Here is a 22,601-nt window from a genome sequence, read left to right as displayed (position 1 = left end):
TGCTAAACTGCAGACTTTGGTGAAATTGGCTAAGCTCTAACCGATCGTATTTCAGAGTATTTTATCTGGTTTCAGAAATTTTTTATATGCTAACACTTGCAGATACCGTATGGCAGAACATTCATATATTTACTGACAGAGGAAAGCCTGGATTATAATGCTTCCAGTGGAATAGAAACATTTGAGGAAAACATGATGTGTTTGGAAAATGGATGTCTCATTTCACTGACATGAACTTATGGCCTCCTTGTGGTCTCCTTTACAAACTATGATATAAGCTAAAGCAGGGTAGTACAGTGTAACTGAAGTATTAACATAAAAAATAGCCTACTGGGCATGCATATTTGTCCATCCAGCCCAGTATTGTGTCTTCCACAGCAGCAATGAGTGATGGCGTAACAAGGCACTTGCAGATGTGACAGGTAAGCAATCAGACAATAGATTAACGACTAAGAAGTTTGTAACCCATCAGAAGACAAATGAACGGCTCTACAGAAGAAATAGACATGCAGATGTGGAGCAGGATGCACAGGTCATGAAATGCCTGAAAATGGGATTTAAAGAAATACCACATGAGCTGATTACTTGGTGCTACTAGCAAATCAGCAAGGAGGGAGGTACTGTGTGAACACAGAGCACAGACAACCAGAAAATTCATGATGGAAAATGACAGTGAACAGAAGCACGTATGATACTACATACAACGTGATTAAACTTGGGAGAAGCATAGTCTGGACTTCCCACTGTACACTCTTCAGTATCCAATGCACAGAATGCTTGCTTTCTATAATAAAGCCCACAATCAGAAAGGTATGAAAATGACTTTAAACATCTCTTTAGTTCCTCTAAAGCAGAGATCATGCTCAGCCACTAACACTTCATTCTTTATTTCATCCAAGTAGTCACTGAAAACATAGATGTCAATTTGATTATTATAAACACAATGAATTCCTGTGCAGAATATAAACATACTGTGCATAGCTCTACTAGCATGTTTTCATTCTGGGGTACAAAAATGTACTTTCCAAATCCTCAGCCTCTCTGAAGCAAAAGTCCAGACTGCAGGAAGTTCTTCTGTAACGTAGACAAATACATCCATTAGAGACTGGCCTTCTGCCGTCAATTTAACAGCAGAGAGATTTTCAGATTGAAAGGCTGGCACATTATCTCACTGTCTCACTCCATTTAAATTGATTTAATCTATATAATGTCATTAATTTGTAAGAAGGAGAAAAGTTCCCAAACACTCTATCAACTACAATAGCCTCACTTTCAAGCTGTCTCTTAACTTACACTCAAACAGAACACTAACTCACTGCATGTGCCACCCCAAAAGAATTACCCTGCCAAAAAAGAACCCCAAACCCAACCTCAAACCAGCAGAACTCTGCTCTCAAGGGTATTAAAATAGGTAGTAATACTTGTGTTTATTTCGCTGGAAACAGCATCAAGCATGAGCAGGTGCAGATGTATAGTTGCATATGACATGATATTGGTAGCCTGTCCGTAATTATGTCATCTCCAATGAAAACAAGAATTATCCAAACAGAATGTAACCTTAGCTGAGTTCTTTTGCACTGACACTGGTGAAACATTTTTCTCCATTAGTTTCCAGTGATTTGCATTACTGCTAGTCTGCCAATATTTATCTAATATTCCCAGCAATAAGAAATGCCTCCATATAGTTAAGAAATTTGAGACTACTTTAAAAGAGCATTAAAAAACGTACCTAAAATTTGCAACACATATAAGCACCACAGACTGGATTCTGCAGTATGGCGACAAATTCAAGCTCAATATATTGGTAAGTAAATGCAGGGTTATTTGCAGAGACTCAATATGTTTAACGAACTTAAGGATAATCATATAATGGTGATATTTTCTTTGTTTCCTTTACTGCAAGGCATTTCATATTGAGAAGTCCTAATAAAAAGTCACTTTTACAACCAAAACCTGAATTCCAACCACAATGAAATGTTCTGTTTAAAAAAATGTTTTTATACACATCAGGCACTCTTAGAATAATAAGAGGCCCTCAAGCATTAGAAAAGCTTTGCCTCACCATCTGTGAAGAGGTGACTTATGATTTCATAAATGGTGAGTATGCTTAGGAATATTCTTAGTGTTATAAAACTGTCTCCTTTTATAACTTCATGATATCTTACTGTTTCTTTATTCAATCTGCTCCTCGGAGATGGCGAGGCCCACGCACACCCAAAAGACATTTTTGCAAAAACAAATGGATTGCAAAGAGCATTTTAAATTACCATATTCTCTTAAACACCTTAATCAAGAACGTGTGCCTTAAATCCACATTTTCTCCAGAAATTATGCAGGCTCCAAAACGGTATCTGTGGTGAGAGAACGGGAAGGTCCCCATTAACATGTTAAACACCCTCTCACCGATGGGAGAAAAGCTGTACCACTACTCAGCGTACTTGCTGACAATGTTTGCATTCAAACCTACAACTTGTCATTTGTTTTTCTTTTTTTTAATGAAAGCAATACAAATCATATAAACAGGCTGAATGTAGCCCCTGAACTGTACTTCATAGTATAAAAATAGTAATATAAATAAAAATAAGTATTTAGAGACAAAATATACATGAATAATCTGGATGTATTGCAAAACTGTAGTAGATACCACTTAAGTTCATCTGAAGAATGGTTTGCCTCCTAGAGCACACTTTAAAAGTCTAACAAATCTTTATGTTAAATCATAGATGATAGGCCCCTTCCAAAGGCACATCTATAGAATACAACTTAACAAACCCACAATAAGCATTTTTTAAAAAAAATAATTACCTTTTAAATTTATGTTGTTTGATATATCTGGATTTTGAGAAGGAAATTGCTAGCTCTGCTCCTTAGCAACTTCAGCAAAGGTGTCCACATATAACTAGTATTTATTTCCATATAGTATGTGGCCTGTAGTTCTCCCTGCCTGCAAAGCATAGAGGTAGTAACAACAATCAGTACAACTGAATCATTAGTAAGACTTCACAGGATCAACAGTCATAGTCAGACTCCCCGGATGATACAATTTAGAACACAGCAGTTAAACAGTAGTTTTGTTCTGTCTTTTGATTAGTCTCTCCCTGCTTGCTCCTACCATATGAGGAAGTCGGCGCTTATTCGTCTCCAAAAATTAATGAGAAAGGTCTCCTTCATTTGGTACTACAGTTTCTCTTCCCTTTCCCACACAGGTCTCTCACCTTCCCAACACTGCATTCTGCTCCCCCAGAGCCAGATCAATCCCGTTCTCCTACTTCCATTTGGCCAGAGCGCAAAAACTACCTCATGAATTGTAGCTGTTCCCAAAACATCATACTGCCCACCAGCTACATCTATAACCTCTGCTCACCCTACCTTACCTCTGCTTTTCCTGCAGTACGGGAAAACGGCGGGGATGATATTTTTCTCTCAAGTATTTGGCTTGGAGCTGAAATAAAGCCCTCTTTGTCTCCTTCAAAGCTCTGGGGAAAAAAACAGCAGTAAAACAGGTAACACGCGCTGCCACAAGCTCTGTCATGCTGTGGTACCCTGCAAGCCCCAGACAGACCGTGGGCAGCCAGGGCCACGCCAGGGGCTCCACCGGCCTCTCACCCAGCAGCAACAAGATGTCACTGGCTTTCTGAACTCAGCACCCTCACGCTGCTTCGTGGGGAGCCGGGCATTTCACTGTTTGCTGAGGACACCTCGCAGTCCCTGCAGACGGTGACAGACCCCAGCTGTGCCAGCAGGCAGCCGGCTGGGCCTTCAGCCACCCACGCCTGGGCTGCCCCTTACCTGCACCGCACTGGCAGGTGCGGGTGGGCCCGGCCAGCCCCCACGAAGCAGGGCGGCACGGGTAGACCCAGCGACTTTTGTCGGAGCCTGACAGCAGGCCCCTGGGCAGGGGGACAGCAGTGGTGGGCGCCCTTTTCCCCCCGCCTCCCTGCCCGGATGCTGCCGGCAGAGGCGTGGGGCTGGCCCGGGGCACCCCGAGATCGCTGCCCGCTCCCACCCCCGGCAGCGTCGCGCAGCCCCCGCGCCCCGGGGGCCGGCAGCGGGTCCCTGCGCTGGGCAGGCACGGCTCCAGCGACAATGCTAGGGGCACGGCCAGCGGTGTCCCCGCCCGGGCAGGAGCCCGGCTCGCTCGGCCGCCCGTGCCCGCCGGCCCCCGGCCAGGCCGCCCCGGGCGGAGCGGAGCGCAGCGCAGCCAACTAGGCCGGGCCGGGCCGCCCGGCCGGGCCTCCCCGCGGCGCGGCTGGCTGCGTGCGGGGGGTAGCGGCCCCTGCAGGCCGCGCCGGGGCGGACACCCGGAGCCTCGGCAGCCGGCGCCGCAGCCCGGCGGTGTCAGTGCCACGGTGTCCGCCGGGGAGCGAGAGGCAGAGCCGGCGGCCGCCCGCCCGCCCGATCCCGCGGCCAGGCCGCCGCATGCAGCCCTCACCCTGGAGCGGCGGCGGCGGATCGAGGAGCTCTCGCGGTCCTCCCGGCAGCGGCTGCTCCAGTCGCGGGACAGGATGTTCTCCAAGTTCACCTCCATCCTGCAGCACGCCGTGGAGGCGGTAAGGCCGCCGGCGGGCCCGGCCACGCCGCGCCGGGGATGCCAGCAGGGCCTAGCCGCCCAGCGGGCCCCGCGGGGAGGAGCGGCGCGGAGCGGGGGGCCTCGGCCCGCTCCCTGAGCGCGGAGCCCCGGCCCCGCCGCCCTCCCGGGGCCTGCTTGCCGGCAGGGCCCTGCCGAACCGGCACGTCCGCCGGCAGCCGCGGCCCTGCCGATGCCGGCTCGGCCCTGCCGCGGGGAGGTGGAGGTGGAGGCCGGGCTGCCCGGGCGGGCCCCGCGGCGGGCCCGGGAAGGGAGCGGCTCGCCCCGGGGTGGACCGCGGCCGGCCGGGGAGAGCCGGAGGTGCCGGAAGCGGGGGGAGCGGCTGCTGCCGGGGGCGCCGCGGCGGGCCCTGGCGGCCCCAGCACAGCCCCCTCGGCCCGCGGGAGCGGCCGGCCGGCTGTCACCGCCGGTGCCGCGCCTTCCCGGTAGGCCCCGGGGCCCCGCGGCGGCCGGAGGGCAGCGCTTCCCCGGCCCCGCCGCGCCCACCGCCTTCTGCGGAACAAACAGGGAGGTGAATTCGGGAAACACCTCAGAATTGTCGTCTTGTCGCGGCCGGCAGACAGCAGGCGCCGTCTCCGGTGCTTTTGTGTGATGTTGTCACTTCACACCGACGTTTTCACCTCTGGCTGCTTGTTGAGTTGGGTGGGGTGGGCAGGGGGGCCGGGGTGTGCGTGGCCGGTTAGAGACCATCATGGAGACTGTAGATATCGTCATGAGGACGCGCACATCTGCGCCCATCGCCGTGGTGAGGAGAGGGAAGCAGCAGGGCCTGTTTCTGAAGCTGCCCTTTCTGTAGGCTGCCTTCAGCGGCCTGCTTACCAGGACTTGTTTACTGACCACACGATTTATTTTGGTTTGCTTTTCAGTGAGGTGCGGCTCAGGTAGTAATGTCTCTGGCTTTCAGCACCTTTCTCAGTAAGCCAGGACACCTACGAGACTGAGTTTGAAGAGGTGCATCTTTGGTTAGGTGCTAAAAACTGGCAGTGAAATACGGCTGGAAGTGAAGGTGGGAAGCGTTGAAGGAAAGTGGTTCAAATGGTTGGAAAAATGAGCCTGCATGCCAAATCCTGCCTCATGTGAGGGGCACCCTTTGTGCATTAATGTATGCCTCGACGCCACAAATACTTCAGCGTATACTTGACTTTATGTGTGCCTGGAGTTCTGCAGTCTTTAGCAGGACTTTAGCAGGTTTTAAAGGCATATATTAATTTCCTGCACGTTCCTAGTTCGCTTTTTTTAGTGGTAGAGTGGCAACTGGAAAGAAATGTTTACTTAAAGCAACGTTTCATGATGAAATGACTTACTTAAAAACTCTCCCTGACCACATATGAATGCCTTCAATAGACAGTGCTTTCATTGGAGGAGGAACAGAAATTAGTGGCTGCCTGACTAAAGAAACCTTGTTATGGTGAGCTGTGCCACATTTTGAATAAGAGAGGATGACTGAGAGGTTCAGGAGTGGAAGAGCAGTTATTCTTTCAGGCCTTACTGACTCAAGATATCTAATAAAAGTTATTCCTAGAAGAACATTTACATTATTGATATGTCCAAAAGATAAGCAAAAATAATTGCATTTATTTGAGATCCATAAAAAAACTAGGAAAAAGGAGTGAGTTCAATGGAAAAGGGGAAAAGTAGAAACAGTAGGGTCTAGGCAATCTTTTTTAATTTATAAAAACCCACCGGAAACAGATTGATAACATCATTTTGCAAGTGAACACTGTAAAACGTGTTGTATGTCCTTGCTCAACTCTGGTGTCCTTTCAGAATTGTCTCATCCTATTAACACTACTGTGATGGATCTCCTGATAATAAATACTGCACTAAATTGCATTTACAGGGGTGTAACAAATACCGAGCACCGCATGTTAGGAATGAAACAAGGAATCACAAAACCAAGAGGATATTAAGAATGTTTCTTACTTTATCCAGGAAGTCTGACCCACTAATTCAAACACAGAACTGTTAAACAGTTTGGGGGCTGTATGTGACTTTAAATTGTTGTGTTCTCTCTTTAATAAAAGTGTGTGGGCTACTTAGCTTTCTACTCTGAAAATGAAAACTGGTGTAAATCCTAAGTATTACATATAGCTGTCTTGATGGTGTCTGGTTCTGTTTTCAGAACCTAGAGAATTCAGATCATTTTTACCTGCTGTTATTGTTGTGCAGCAAGTATAACTTGTGCAGTTTCCTGTGGGCTCTGTTTCAGCCCTGATTATCAGCAACAGAACTGGTAATTATGATACACATTCTCAAAGGTTTTGGGTGCCTACCTCCAGGAGAAATTCAGTTGCAGCTGAACAGTTTTGAGCTGAGCTGGACACTTAATTACACTTGAAGTGCCTAGGTATAGCTTTCATTGGTGGGACTACTTTAAATGAAAAGTGTTCGGGTAGTCCTTCTCCCCTGTCCTTTCTCCTGCATTTCACTTGCATAATGCTCGTGTCCTGCCCCAGGGCCTGCAGGCCTGCAGACTTCAGAGACATGTATTTAAATAGTAAGAGTTCCTGTGTTATTAGATAATCGTTGTTATCTTACCCTCAATGTGCCATCTCTCTGAACTATGAGAGGAGTTCCAAAGGTTGACAGTCTAATACACATGGGAGTATTTACCTTTGCTTGTTCTGAGCATGCTGCACTTTAATTGACTGCCTTCATGACAGGACTCTGATGAAGCAAGCGTAAGGGACCAGTTGCTTTTTATTACCTTGAATAACTCAAACCTTTCAGTCTTTTTTGCCTAAATTGTCCAAGTGTGTGAAATCGTATTCCTGATTTTTATTACAACCTAATCCTAATTTTTGCCACATAATCATATGTCAATCCTGACAGTATTTGAGATACTTTTGCCCTTTCTGAACTTCTCTGCAGCATCCAGATGAGCAAGTACTACTGTGGTATTGTCCTGACAGGGCATCCTTAAATTGGATTGGGGGGGGTGGGGGTGGGGGGGTTGGTGAGAATGGTGGAAGGGACTGCAGTCTTTGTTCTGTTATGTTACTTCTGGGCAGAGTAGAATTACTCTTGCTTTATGGGGTTAATATTAATGAATCTGTGAGTTTATATATGGCTTGTCCCCAAGATGTTTTCTCTTTGCTGTGTATTTCTGATGCACTTTTATCCCAAACCTTTTCCAGGAGCGCTGCATTCTGAGTGACATAGAAAATGCAGTGTACAGTAACAAAGTAGCAAGTCAGTGTTATTTTTTTTTCTTACCTTATGCTCTTCACTCATGTTTCCCTAGACAAAACAACTTGTCCTTAAAGTGGTCGGTCTGTGTTCAAAGGACTTTTGTTTGTGTTTGATTTGGGCTTTCAGGAAGTGTTTCATCTTAATAGTTGACTCAAAAGGATATTTTTGAGCTGCATACCTTGAGCAGGAAAAATATTATTTTGGTTTGTTTGAATTTTGCAGTTTGCTGTCAAGCAAGATTATTTGTATCACTCTCTTAGTACATGGGAGTGAATTTAGATTTTGGTGCCTACTGCACATTTTTGGCACCCCTCTCTACTGATGTATTATTCCACTGTATCTCTTACAGTGGTGCCTTCAACATGCTTTTAAGTAGCTTCTTTTTTGTTCATATTTTGGGGCAAATCTGAGCTTTGAAAGAAACTGAGTTACTTGCTGCAGGTACTGCTCCAAAATCATTAACTGCATAACTCTCAGAACAAGATTTATTCTTCTTGAATCCGCTTTATTTGATGTAATGACCTCACATTACTGATTGTATTAACATTTTGTTGTTATTAACAAGTTAAGACAAAATGCAAGCATGTGCAGTCTTAATTTTATATGTGAATGCAGTCACCGTTATAAAATCTGTATGTTCATCAGCTGAAGAAATAAAGTAAACCTTCAAGCATTAGCTGTTTTTCAGATTTTCCCTCAGGGCAAATGTTCACACTAGTAAAGTAGTCAGACTGAAGAAAACCATCGAGTGACTGCTGTAGTTTTCCTTGCTTCAGTCAAGGGAGTGTGCATGCACTTCCCCTTCCTTACTCTTTGACCTACTTTCTGCTTTTTTGCTTTAGCATCTGACCGGACAATACCTGTTATTCTTTTATACAGTGTTTTGTTTATTTTGTGAAGTTGTTGAAAAGATATTGAAGGATATCACCAATTTCTGTTGTTTCCAGTCTTTTCAGTATTGAATTGCACTGCTGAAAAGCATACACAAAAAATATGACAATGATTTTTACATGCACAAATTAATTGCAGTTAAATACTGAATATTTATAGTTTCTTTGCTTTTGATGTTTTGGGTGGGTTTTATTTTTTTCCCTGCCTAAACACAAATTCTATATACTTTTGAAAACTATGTGGAGTTGTGTTTGGGACAGATAATGAGCAGGCTATAGCTCTGGTCAAAGACCTACAGTTCTCCTGAGAACAGTACTTTTCTGGAAGGAGTGGTGTTTGATCATTAGTAATGTATTGTTACCAGAATGATAAGGCAGCATGTGTTAAGTTTAGCTCACAAATGAGAACACTCACTCACTCCTTCCCAGGAAGCTCGACTGCTGGGGCTGGGGACCAGATGGAAGAACTAATCAGTGTCTTCTCAAATGGGCTGGTTTTTAGTAGTGTTTTGTAGTAGTGAGTTTTGGCTATTTGATAAACCAACACCTCATCTTCAAGGTACTGGTGTTTTTTTCCTCAGAGAAGGAGAAATTCACTTTGAGATTAGGAATCGATAGCTCAGAATTAGTAAGAACATGTGGAATTACATCAAAATGGATAAATATAACTATGAGAAATAACTGCACTTTTAAGGCAATTCCTTCAAATTAGACAAATAGCAGGAATTAATGGCCTCCACAATGAATTTTGTTTTGCTTGAGAATCTTTATACAAGTATGTGTACTTTTACAAAAGACTGATTATTTTGATTGACAACTGTAACTTATATTTCATCCCAGCTGGTAACTAATAATTCATCCTAAATTAGAAACTTCAACTTCACCCTAGAATTACCTGTCCTAGTAAGGTTTAGCATGTCAACCAAGTGTTTGGGAGCTTACATTTTCTAATGCTTTCCAGTCCTGGGCTTTGTTTTTGTATAAGCTGGTATCTTAGTCTTGGTCTTTACCTTGATTTTGTATCTGAATAATTAAGTTAAGAAGGTTGAGGTGGTTTTTTTGTGGTTTGTTTTGGGGTTGGTTTTTTTTTTTGTCAGTAAAACACTTCTCTCAGAATATGCATAGCATTGCTGGAGTTACATCTGTTAAGTATTCCCTAGAATAGCTATGTTGAAAAATGCAGATTTATACTAGGTACATCTGCAGTGGGAAAAGGAGTTTGGGAGTGGGGGTACTTGAGTGGAACAAGTAAAGAAATACAAATTTTCTGTACTGTTAGGAGTTTCTGAGTCTGGTAGCCCAATGCAGGCAAAGTCCCCACAGCTCTGTATCACTGGGTCCAGTTGGTGGCAAGGTTGATCATGTATTCCCAACAGGCACACATGTACACATGAATGAGTGCACACTTAGGCTAATGGTATATCTGTTTGGTATCTCTATCTTGCAGTCCTTGATCAGAGAAGACTGTGAAATCACTGAGTATTTTATTTTAAAAGGGCAAGATCTGTCCCCAAATTACTTTTTCACCTCTGAGAGGAGTCCCTGGAGGCATTTGTTGGGTGGGAGAATGTCTGTATCCACAGTTCTCTCCCATGGTGGTTAAATTATTGACAGTGCTGAGAAGTGAAATCCTTTTCCTGGCACTGCTGAGAAGCACTAAATTCATCTTGAGGCAGATGAGGCTAGAAGAAGTGGAGAGGAAAATCACATCAGTCAAGGATTAATCTTTAATGTTTTCTTTCATGTGTTACTTTGGAAATGGAGTGGTCTGAAACACCTAGTATTCCTCAAAAGTGGTCTTTGTGCTATTCGTTAGCCAGAGTTGAGGTTTTGATATAGTTTTATTACAGAAAGATGCAAAATGACCATTACATTGCTTAAAATGCACATCTACAGCAGTAAATGTGACAGGTGAAGCATGATACAAAATATCATATGCTATGTCTTCAGTTTGTTCAGTTATTCTTCTGAATTTCAATAACCTAGTAAACTTAATAGTGAAATAAACTAATTTTGTCCAGTGTGCAGTATCTTCGTACATGGTAGCTGGCGTGCTGAAGTGCTACACTCAGCACCCAGCTGCAGGAATATGGAAGACTTAATGGGTCCACAAACTGTCAGGGAATAGATAAGCAATGTCAGTTTGATTTCCTAGTTGCCTTTTGAGAGGGCACTTTTTCCACACAGGATGCAGGCATAGATAGTTACCAAGCACCACTACCTTTTTAAAGTCTTGTGTTTCAAAGTCCTGAGTGCAAAGGGTCATTAACAATTAGCATTCCACTTTCTTATCATGGGAGGGCATTCTGTTCATATACCAGGCTTTACATCTTTACCAAGATAAATTTAAGTTAAATTTAAATAAAATTAAATTCAAGGAAAAGGAAAAACTGATGTGTAAAACTTCCAAGCTGTTTCAAAGAGACCTACACTACCTGGTGAATGGTATACAGGTGTTTGAGCTCTGTGCTTCTGTTTGTCCAAGAACTGAGGTGACTCAGCACTTTTTAGGCCCTATGAGGAGACACCAGAGGAATTCACAGTATTAATCTGAAATGTGGTATCTATAGCTTCTGCCAGGGGAAACTTTTTCACTGTTAGAGTGACTGGGCCCTGGCACAGGTTCCCAGAGAGGTTGTGGTATCTCTATCCTTTGAGATATTCAAAATGTATCTGGACACGGTCCAGGCAACTGGCTCTAGATGGCCATGCTTGAGCAAGAAGGTTGACCAGATGACCTCCAGAGGTCCCTTCCAACCTCAGCCACGTTGTAATTTTGTGAAGGACTGGACTCCATAGCTTGTGAGGATGGCTCAACTCCTTATCCATCCAAAATGGACACACCAATGTATACATGGGATTCTTTGTGTTTGCCCGCAGGTCTCATTGCTACCATCATGTCAAGTGATAATCCTTTATTTCAGGATTGCCTATAAAAGAATGACTTGAGGACTTGATTCTAAAAAAAAAAAAAAAAAAAAAAAAAAAGTCTCAGGCAAGTAGGATTAGGCCTCAGTAACAACAGACCCTGATATGATCCTTTGAGTGGTGGTGGTTTTCCCTATAGGATTCCTGATTTTACCAGCTCTGAACATTGTACCTTGTGGTCACAAATTCAGTGTTTGCCTCAACTCGCACTGTGGAGACCAGAGTGGTGAAATGATCATGGTCCTCCTTTTTTCACATGCTGCCTGTGGTGTAGCATTTTGTGCTTTTAGTGTGATGGGCCACAGGGCACCCAGTTCTCAGGCTTTGGGAGGAAGGAGCAGTACTGCTGTTGGCTGGGTGGGAGGCTGTAGTTTGTTCTTGCAGCATGTGATTCCTGGATGCCAGTCATGTCCAACTGGTCATCCCAAATTCCTCTAGAAAACAAGAAACCTCCTTTTCTTTCAGAAATTAAATAAGAAATGTGTTTGTTAAAAAAAGAAAGAGCAACCTGTAAGTTCTGGTGATGAGCCTGATGTGTAAAAAAAAAACCCAAAAAAACCAACACCAAAAAACCCCCACAAAGATCTTTTACAAGTTGTGCTTAACAGGAAAAAAAGCTACATGGCAAAAAGTGTATGAAGCAGCTAATCAGTATTTTTAAAGGAGCAGAGGGAAAGAGGAGAACAGAGCGTACAGAAAAGGAGGACGGCATCAAGAGCAGATGTAAAAGAACATGATGTTTTTCTACAGGACAAAACTGAGATCTAAACAATTCAAACCTATGTTTCTAGTGTTGCTTTGCTGTATGAGCAATTGCTTTTGTTGCCTCAAACAGATTGTCTGGTCAAAGAGACATCACAGAGATTATTACTGATGTTTACAAGCTAGGCAGTACAACATGGGGCTTATGCCATGAATAATGTATGTAGTCCTTGTTAAAGGTAAAAGAGCACAGAATAAGAATTGTAGCACTAGTCTGCAGCAGTTTAGTTCCAAGTATGAGGTAACTTCAAGTTAATCTCCAAGGAAATATGTTTATTTCATTCCTGACCTTTTTTTTTTTTTATAATTTGTTTTTTTTTACCCCTATAGCTCGCACCTTCCCTTCCATTACAAGAAGATTTTGTTTACCACTGGAAAGCAATCACCCATTACTACATAGAGACATCAGGTAAATGAAGAAAACATTCTGGTTTTGCCTTGTTATTGTGAAAACTGGAATTCCCAATTTCAGTGTTGTTTAAAAGTGGATTAAGAAATACTAAAATGAGTCATGTGTTCTATCAAAACACCAACAATAATAATTAGTAATTAAAAATATTGTGTACCTCCATTCATCCCTTTAAAAGTAAGCATGAAAAACGATTGAGGGAAGGTCTTTCCTGAGTACCATGTGGAGAATTGTACCTTTTCATGTCTGACCCAATTTCTGTCTTCACATACTCTGTTTAATCTAAACAGACAACTACAGAAATGCATTCCCTGCTGTTAAGCTTTTTATTTTTTTGCATCAGGGATTTTCTTTTTCTTTCCAAGATTTTAATAAAAGTAATTTTGTGGTCATAGATTTTACCATACATGAATTCTGTGTGCTCAGTATTAGGTATTTTTTCTTTAGTGACCTATCTCCATGAAAGGTATTTTGATAACATAGCTCTGAAAAGTGAATTTCTGAGGAGATTTAGAACACATTTTGTTAAAACCTATCCAGACCTTACTCTGGTCTTCTAAAAAATTGTTATTCTGATGAAATATGGTGGTCGTTGCTTTTTCTTAAACGTTTTCCTGATTCCCTACAACAGTTATGCAACATTTAAGTTTTTGATTATTGGTCCTAGCTATTAAAGTATTAAGTTTTAAAAGTGAATGTTACCATGCTTTCTTCAAGCTTATTAGTTCTGCATTTCTGCTAGAGTAGCTCTTGAATCTGTGTCTGGGCCTGGGGCCTGGTGATCTTGTTTATATCAATATTTACTCTTACAAGCTGAAACTTGACCCTCAGTTCTAAATACCCATCTTTTGGAACGCTATGTGATGTTTGCTAAGGTAGAAATGACAGAGTGGTAGGGGAAAACTGATAGCTGTGATGATGCGGTACAGAATAAAAGCTGACCTCTCTCCCAGACTTCCAAAAGTCTTGTGAAAACCAAGTTTCCACTCTGTGGATATATTTCTGTCTTCTGCAGTGGGAGCAGAATCATGTGCAGGAAATTTGAGCAAAACATTCTAGGCTAATTGGAGGTTGTGGTAGAGGCCAAAATCACTCTGACATGGCAGTTTTCCTTAGTGATCTTGTTGCCGTTTGCATGCAAGTGACAGTTATTTTTAGATTATTGCATAAGAAGTGTTAACCATTTCCCTAGTGAGCTAGCTGTTCAAGTAGAGTTTGGCAGAAAAAAATAAAAAGGAAAATCTCCACGTGCAGATGTGCTCTGCAACATGTTCATGCCAGCTCTCACTGCCAGTGGCATAAATCCACAGCAGTTTCATGACTTTAGTATAATGAAATTGGAGTCTTACCCTTTCCTTCACGGTTTGACAATGCTATCTTAATGCATAAAGTATAAAAGACAAATCTAAAAGCTTCTGAAGAACAAACAGCATAGATGGGGTTTTCTTTGTTGTTATCATTAGAAAAAAACATTTATTTAGTTATCTAGTTTGTAAAGGAACTGATCAGCTGCAAATTAAGCTGATGTTAGAGGCTGTTTACAGATTTCAGAATACTATGTGAAGAGTCAAAGAGGAAGTTACCAAGACAGTGTGGATACAAACTGGAAGATTGAGAGTTGAACCTTTTTCTCCCTAAGCTTGGTTTCTGGCTGTAAAAGTTTCCTTTTTCTGTAATTAATTAATAGACGTTTAGAAATTTGGCATTTTACCTTTTCCCCATTGCAAGGTTAGATATCTGCCTAATGCATATTCCAGTTTACATTAACAGATACGGTTCTGAAAATTCAATTTAAGACATGTTACATACTATATATAAGGTTCTTTAAATGAGTGGTCATGTGTTTAAATCTTAAATTTGGAACTGAACTTAAGAAAAGTGAGGACAGTATTTTAATCATTCCTAATTGTACATATCTTCTATTTAGATGACAAAGCTCCTGTGACTGATACCAACATTCCTTCTCACCTGGAACAGATGTTGGATATTCTAGTTCAAGAAGAAAATGAAAGGGAATCAGGTGAAACAGGACCATGTATGGAATATTTGCTACATCACAAGATTTTGGAGACACTCTACACACTAGGAAAAGCTGATGTATGTACTCAGCAGAGCAGATTATCTTTTGTGTGAGCTCTTAATTGTAATAGGCACTGAAGTTCTACAGTAGGTGGTAGTGTGGGACACTGAAATGTAGCAAATAGCTGTTTGCTTATGTTACTAGTATATTACAAATAACCGTCTTTTACAAGTGTGATCAAGGTGAGATAACCATTGAGATGCTGACTAAAGCAGAACCCTGAGATTTGTTACTCACCACTCTGATAATATTGACTGTGAAGCTAGAAGTAGGAGAAACATTTTTGTTCAGTCTAGAATTTTTCTGGCTTCTACAAGACAGTATTATCCCTCTCTGTCCTTTGTTAAGTGTTGGGACATTCTTGGGTGAACAGTGCTGTATTAAATACAAATTTTGTTTAATTTTTCTGAATGTGATAAGTTATTGCTTAGAAAGATTTCCATGCCAGAAAGCATTAATTTAAGCTGATTCCCAGGCAGCTTTCACATCCAAGTCTTTGGTATGAATGCAGCCGTTGGCAGTGTTGTCTGATTCTTCTCATGTCTGCTTTATGGCACATGTGAAATTAGTTTCATGACCTCGGTGCATTCTTGTTGCTCTCTTTCTTGGCAGACTTATGAGCTGAAATGTACGGGGTTGGATGGATCATGGGGTGAATTAACTTGGCAGCCCTTGTTCTAGAACTTTTTGTGATATGATGTAGATGCAGTTAGGAAAGGATGGTGTATCCTGTTCCAAGGGTAGATGGAGCTCTCCATGGTTTCATTCTTAGTCAGCCTTTTACATGTTGTCAAGTTTTTAACCTACTCAGTTTTACACATATAGACAGTGTAGGCTACTAGCTGTCTGAGCTTGGGATGTTCCTTGCTCTGGAAGGACCAGAGCTCTACAATTCCTGTTACCATGCCAGCTGTCCTACATTCAGGCTGAGATACCTGATGAATTGAAAATACTTGCTCAGAAATACAGCTTGTTCAGTTATCTGTAAACTTTGTCAAGAAACCAGGGTGAAATGGTGACATACCTGAAGCGGATAATTAGTAGGATGTTTGTAAGAGTTGAGAGATATCATTTTGCACTTATGCAAATGCACCTGTACCAGCAATTCTTGTACAGCCTGTCTTTATACTTTGCCACTTGTGAGTTGATACAGCTGAGGTAAACACACAGTTCAGTGGTGCAAGATGTTGCAAAGATCTGTTGCAAAAGGAATAATATCCTTTCACAGCACTCACTTAGATTTACTACATTACTGTAGATGCACCCTGATGATACATATTTTGCCATTCTTTTCAGTGGATTGCTTGACAACTCACTGATAATTAAAGATTAATAATCTAGGGGAAATTACCTTGGAAAGAAAACCAGATTAGGCAGTTGTCATTCCTGGCTGTTGTCACCTGTGCTCCATTCAGCTGTGCAGTGAAGCAGGTGAGGGAAATGATGTGGGTAAAATTAACCTATGGAATAATGGCATTTATCAACATGGTAGAACACATTGGAGTCAGGGAGGATTTAGCTAAAAAAAAAGGTACATAAGGACCACAAGCTATCAGATCTCATGGAGATAGGAAAGTACTTTCATGTGACATGGTGCATGAGGGACAATAGAACAAGGGACTGGATGTTTCAGATATTTGTGACTTTATTCTGCTGAGTCTTTGAGAAAATAACAGCTTTCTCTTGTACTGGAACATATGTGCATTTATAAACGCTTTATCTGTCTAAGGTTAATTGCTCATGAATTTAAAAAGCCTTTTGTAGACACTAAGATATTTATCGTTTATCATCGTATATCTATATGTACTGACTTAAAGAATTGCTGGATTTTGTGGCACAGTACAGACAACTGACCTGTAGCCAATTAATTCAGAGTTAATTTCCCATTATCACTGTATTGATAGGGAATATTTCCTGGAAAGGTTGGTGGAAGTCAGCACTAGAGCAATTAACTGAAAGTATGAATAATTTGAAAAAGAAAACAGTAATGAGATGCAACATTTTTTGTTGATCTCTGTTAATATCGATAAAAGTAATGTGTTAACAGATAATTATTTTTTTAAAATTACTTTTGCATAAATTGTTGCTGTTTCATTAACCATTTTGAGCAACAAATTTGCATCTGTGCTTCTTTCTGTATTTGTTATATTTTTCTTAGTGTTCATCTTTTTTTGTTTCAGTGTCCTCCAGGAATGAAACAGCAGGTTTTGGCTTTTTATACAAAACTTCTTGGAAGAATACGGCAACCACTTCTCCCCCATATAAATGTGCATAGGCCAGTGCAGGTACTGTTCAAATTTGAAGTTAACTATGCTTTTGCATTTCTTATTCTGCTGTAGCTAACAATGTCTTTAATTCTTCCATTGTCAAGTGAGTTAAGAAACTGCTTGAGTGCAGTTTTAATGTATTGATTAGAGCCTTGAACTGCCACTGCAATTTAAGTCATATGTAATAAAGAAATCTTGTTCATAGCAATGTAAATCTAGACCAAATGTTCAAGTCAATAATCATACATCATTGTAGTATATATATGGATAAAGAATTCAGTGCATTATTCCTAGGAAAAGCTATAACTTATTCTCCATCTTAATTGTTCACTTTTCTTTATGTGACAGAAATTAATTAGGCTGTGTGGTGAAGTTCTGGCAACACCAACAGAAAATGAAGAAATTCAGTTTCTCTGTATAGTATGTGCAAAGCTTAAACAGGATCCGTACCTGGTCAACTTCTTCCTTGAGGTGAGTAAATCAAATGAAATTTTTCCAGGTATATTTACTGTGTCACAAACAAAATGTAGTAGAGAACATTGTGCTTCACAGCTTAGTTTTCATTCACTCTGTGATTTTCTTTCCCTGTGATATTAGAAGGGCTTTTTTGTTTGTTGGTTTGTTGTTTTTTTTTTCCTTTGCTTCCAGAGACTTGATACATCTGACTGTTTTTACTAAAATTACATTCAGGGCTCTCAAATATACCTGCCTGAGGTCCTTATCCTTTGTAGTGAAAGTGCCTTTGCCTTTAGCGTAGAGTTGTGAATTGTGATGTAGAACACCGTGTGAGGGACACCTTGGACTTCTTATGTTGTTTTGTCTTCAGCCCAATAAAGACTAAGGGACAGATTGCATGGGGCATTGAAAACTTGCAAGTTGCTAAGTGTTCTGCAGGATCGGGCCCCTATTTGGTAGTGGCACATATGGTCTAGCTGCAGTACCAGCTCACAATTGACAATATGACATTATTTTCCATCTGTAAGAAAGCCAAATATCTTTACTCCTTTGAATTTAACATGTGGCATTGATGAAATCCGAGTGGGAGGAGAAAGAATTTCTAGACTGATTTTCTGTTCCCATTTAGAAGAAGCAGATAAAAGTTTAATTTATAAAAATCCATTTAGAAATGCCTCCTGCTCCCACTTTGATGTTTCCTATAGTGACACATTATCTATTAACCACGTGATGCGTAGGTGAAAAGATGTAGATAGTGTCCTTCAGGAATATTGTACAAGCTCTTCACAAACAAGATCTGCTAAACCACAAAGATACGTTATTTTCCATTGAGTAGATGAATATCACATTTAAGCCAGTAGTAAAGAATCTATCTTCAGTTTATTTTGGCCTTGATTAAAGCCACCCTGATTGCCGTTGTATCCACTGTAGTTGTACAAGTGCTAGAAACGGTGTGAGGATCGAAAAGTTAGTGTTTCAACATTAGAAGCACTTGAAAGCAAACTGCTAAATGTATTACATGCAGAATATGGTAGAAGTCCAAACCAGGGTTGCTTGTGTAAGTTGTATGGTTTGAAAAGAACCCTCTGAATGACCCTTATACTCAAATAATGCCCTTGAAATCAAACCTGAGAACCTCAATCATAAGAACGACAAGTGTTTTGTCAGATATTAGTGTTCTTCCCCAAAATAGCAAGATTACAATGTTAAAAACTAGACATGGAAACCAGACAATTCCAGATCTCAAAGAGATCTCTACTTTCACAAAATGCTGGCTGTAGAGTTCAGGCAAGCTCAACAACATTCCTTGTAGCTCCTGTTTCCTAAGGCTATATGTCTTTGAACTTCCGGTAGTTGTTTCCAAATAAGGTATTTGGGGTGCAGCATTGTTGTTCACATCTATGCCTCTTAGAGGTGCTATTGTTGTAATTTGGTAACTGTTTCTGACCTTCAAATGCACAACAGGGTAAATTTACAGAATTCTGTGTGGCCTTTATCTCTCAAGTCTCCAACACTTATAAACTGAGATGCAGATACATGTCTCCAAAGCAGACTGTATCTGTTAGTTTTGCTTCCTTCGTTGACTTTTCCTGATCAGTTTCTACAGTATTTTATGAACATAAAAAACTGAGTATGTACAAACCCAGGATTTCCTTTGTATGATTCCATATCAAATAGTCTGTTGATAAAATGCTGTTTATATTTTAGTAAAATCTTTCATCTGTATTGCTTAACCAATAAGGCTATATGGCATAACTGTATTGTCTTGGGCAAGTTACTTCTGTTGTGGAAATAAGAACTGGAAGAACTTCATTCTACTTTTTTAAACATTTCAAATCCATATACTGATTTTATTTTGGCTTTAAGTTATTCTTTTCTTTAAACTGAATTTTCCTTGTTCTTGTGTAGAGAAGAAGAACATACACAGGGATGTTTGACTTATCACTTCTGTCTCACTCATTATTTTATGCTAAACTTCTTACCTTTTGCTTTTCCTTGTTCATTTATTCCTTAGTTGCCCCATCTCCTCTCATCCCATTCCATCTTACAGGAGATACTCCTTACAACTGGGACCCTTGATTCTCTGTGTTTCGGTTTCTGTTCTAACATAGTGTCAGTTAAAAAGTTGTACCTTTATTTTATAAAATGAACAATAGTTTTTCTATTCATTTCTGCTTTCATTACTACAAATTGCCAGCTTTATATTTCTCACTATGAATTACATAGAGATTCTCATTAGCGGTGATATCATTTGATTTTTTCACAGAATTCTTTTTAAAACTGTCTGAACTTAGACGTGGCATCATCTGTCATGGATTTTGAAACTGTAATAGTTAACATATCATGAAAATAGAAAAATGTATTTTCATATTGCCTGCTCTCTGTTGATGCTGAATTCACTTAGAGGAGTACTTTGTCTAGAAAGCATTGAATGTGTGTTTTATGTAACCTTTTCTATTAGGTCATTCAGGATCCTGTTTTGCACCTTTACAGGAGGCAGGTGAGCAGCTAAGCTGCAGAATTGCATGGAATAGGAAGCTTAAATACACGCAAAACCTCTGCTTATGTGTTGTTCAATGTACAGACTGCTTTGTGTCACCTGCCAACATAAGAGTAATGAGCTATGGACAAATTTCTAGGGGCATTTATACATGTATGGGTGTGAGGTCTTCTCATCAATGCTTTAGCTAAACAAATTATGGCCTTTCAAATGACAGAAAAGTCCAGACATGAGGTAATATGCTGGTGTAAGATAAAACAAGTATTTTACAAAATACGATCTGATTTTTGAAAAAAGTAGCTTTTCTCTTTGGCAACCCTGCCTACTTGCTACTTGAGGAGTGCCAGCAACAGTGTATAGTCCAGGACTGAAATGCAGTCCCAGCCTTTAGTTTTGCTTTACGTGCAAGGCTCATTGTTGCAATTCAGATATTCCTGTGTATTGATAAAATATATGGGAGGATACTGGAGGACTTCAGAAGATTTAGGGATAGACAGACATGGTTCAGACAGACACATTTTGGTTGCTTTGCAGCCTTATGCGTTTCACACTGAAAAAAAAATACATATGTTGAAGGAGAAATTTTTCTTCTGTAATCAGAAGCCATACTTATTTTATAGTATTCAGTGTGCTACTTTCACCACTGGGTTGCCTCTCCAGGGAGTTGTTTACATGAGTGTATCACAACATTCAGTACAAATTCACCACAACGAATGCACATCAATCAAGCAAATGTTCAGAGCAGTTCTCTAGTTTGCTGCCTGAGAGTTAGTCCCTACTGGTTTGTATGTACTAAACACCATTAACCCCAAGTGGTTACCCTTTTAAATTATTAATGCTTGAGATACATTTGTAATAATTTTTGTGTTATCATGGAGAATGGGAACCATTTGGATTTATAATCTCGCTGCTGTACTCACTTGAAAAAATGTCTTGTGCTGAAGTCTAATTTATGGTTCTAATAAAGTATTATTTACCTGTGCTTATGCCAGAAGAACACTGGATTTTTGTCTTGCTGTGAGTTTCTTCTTGGTATCACAGAGCACAGATTTAAACGTCTTTTTATGTTTTGGAGGCAGATGGGTTGCTTTCTTTCAGGCTAAGTAGAGCTTTGTAGCTTCTGAGAAGGTTCTCTGTGATCTGTTACAGTATCCAGTGCCCAATGCTAACTTCTAGTATCTTCTGTCCATTCAGTCTGCTCGACTTTTTCCTCATGAGAAACACAGCTTGAGAGTACTGTGCTGTCATAAAAGAAATTTTTTTCCCTTTCCTGTTGAAGATAAAATCTCAAGAAGTTTAGAATGAGTTTAATTGTGTGACTCCAACTGGAAGTAGTGATTTCAGACATTAGACGAATGTGAGGTCTTGACCTAGAGAGGGATATTTTATGGTATGTGCTAAGGTCTAAGAGTGCATTCATAAGATACATGAAAAATTTCTATGAAATAGTGGGCAAATCAAGTGAGTATGTGCCTTCAGTGGTGGAGAGAAAAAGATGCCATCTCTTTGTAAATGGCATATTCAGCCTTGAAGCAAAATGGTACAGGGCTTAAAAGAAATTTAAGCAGATTAAAAAATGTTCTAGGTTTAAAAGCTCCCACACTCTTGCAACCCATTACATTCTACATGGCTACTGTATCTAGCCTTGTAGAGAACTACTTCAAATACTAATGTAAAAAATTAGCTTTTACAGAATTTCTGCTTCAGGATGAACAGTAATTTCAACTGTGTAATTCCAAAAAATGCTTTGCAGAGTAAGTTAAAAGCAATGGCTTCCAAAGGATCAGCAAGTGTAATCACAGAAGACACGATAAAAGGCCAAGACTCTTTGACAACAGACACAGGACAGCCCATTCAGCCTGAAGAGTTAGCTAGTGCTGCCGAAGCGGAGCAAATGGAGAAGGACGATGACCTCCCGCAACAGGCGAATGATCTCTCTTTCAGTCTGGATGAACTAAATGTCACATCACCTGAGTCCTCCACTGTTCGTCCAAATCAAGACTATAATTTAGTGAATTCTCTACTAAACCTCACTAAAAGCCCCGTGAGTTGGTTTTTTTGTTCCGTTTAGTGTGATAAAATGAAATAGTTTGGATGCTGTGTGAAGTGGGCAGAGGGAGGCACTGTATTTTAACTATAAAAAGTAAAATGAGGTTTGTTTTGCTGGCAGCTTTTGTAAATTGGCAATTTTCTTTGCCAGATCAGATTAAAGTGAAAATATTTTTTCAAAGAATTAATATTAAGTTTGTTGATGGTAATGTGGGTTTTGAGCAATTTGTATAGGATGCTGCATGTTTCACAGACAATCTGCATAGAATTACCGTTAGGTTAAATATACCACAAGGGAATATTTGAGAAACTTACTTTCAATTGTACTGATTTAACCAAGCCCACTTATTTTGTAAAGGCACTGGGCTATCTCTACAGGTTTGATTTCTTTTAAAAGCAACTGCTGTACATCTTGCCTGGCTGCACCCTCGAATTCATACTTGGATTCTTTCAGATAACTTGGAGGTGGGTTGGTAAGCC

General features: G+C 40.7%; 1 protein-coding gene and 1 long non-coding RNA gene across 3 annotated transcripts in view; one reads left to right on the top strand and one right to left on the bottom strand.

The window, feature by feature from the left end:
- Positions 1 to 871: 871 nt before the first annotated feature.
- LOC130154753 (uncharacterized) lies at positions 872 to 4,220 on the bottom strand. 2 transcript variants are annotated; one of them, XR_008823852.1, is made up of 5 exons: positions 3,790 to 4,220; positions 3,375 to 3,476; positions 2,806 to 2,944; positions 2,268 to 2,351; positions 872 to 1,074 (listed from the first exon to the last, which is right to left on the bottom strand). It is a non-coding gene; the product is annotated as an uncharacterized LOC130154753 (long non-coding RNA). The 2 variants fall into 2 exon arrangements; XR_008823853.1 differs by lacking the exon at positions 3,790 to 4,220 and adding an exon at positions 3,607 to 3,771.
- A 72-nt stretch (positions 4,221 to 4,292) lies between these two features.
- FHIP2A (FHF complex subunit HOOK interacting protein 2A) overlaps positions 4,293 to 22,601 on the top strand; it is a 36,019-nt gene continuing 17,710 nt past the window's right edge. Inside the window, exons 1-6 of the mRNA XM_056351161.1 lie at positions 4,293 to 4,550; positions 12,691 to 12,769; positions 14,697 to 14,866; positions 17,030 to 17,134; positions 17,465 to 17,587; positions 21,826 to 22,116. Coding sequence (XP_056207136.1) covers positions 4,506 to 4,550; positions 12,691 to 12,769; positions 14,697 to 14,866; positions 17,030 to 17,134; positions 17,465 to 17,587; positions 21,826 to 22,116 — 813 coding nt within the window. The 5' untranslated portion in view covers positions 4,293 to 4,505. The remainder of the gene's footprint in view (positions 4,551 to 12,690; positions 12,770 to 14,696; positions 14,867 to 17,029; positions 17,135 to 17,464; positions 17,588 to 21,825; positions 22,117 to 22,601) is intronic.

The sequence above is a fragment of the Falco biarmicus genome, chromosome 9, assembly GCF_023638135.1.
Source record: "Falco biarmicus isolate bFalBia1 chromosome 9, bFalBia1.pri, whole genome shotgun sequence".
NCBI classification, from domain to species: domain Eukaryota; kingdom Metazoa; phylum Chordata; class Aves; order Falconiformes; family Falconidae; genus Falco; species Falco biarmicus.
The sequence above is the reverse complement of the archived record's forward strand: the minus strand, read 5'-3'. Positions and strand labels throughout refer to the sequence as shown.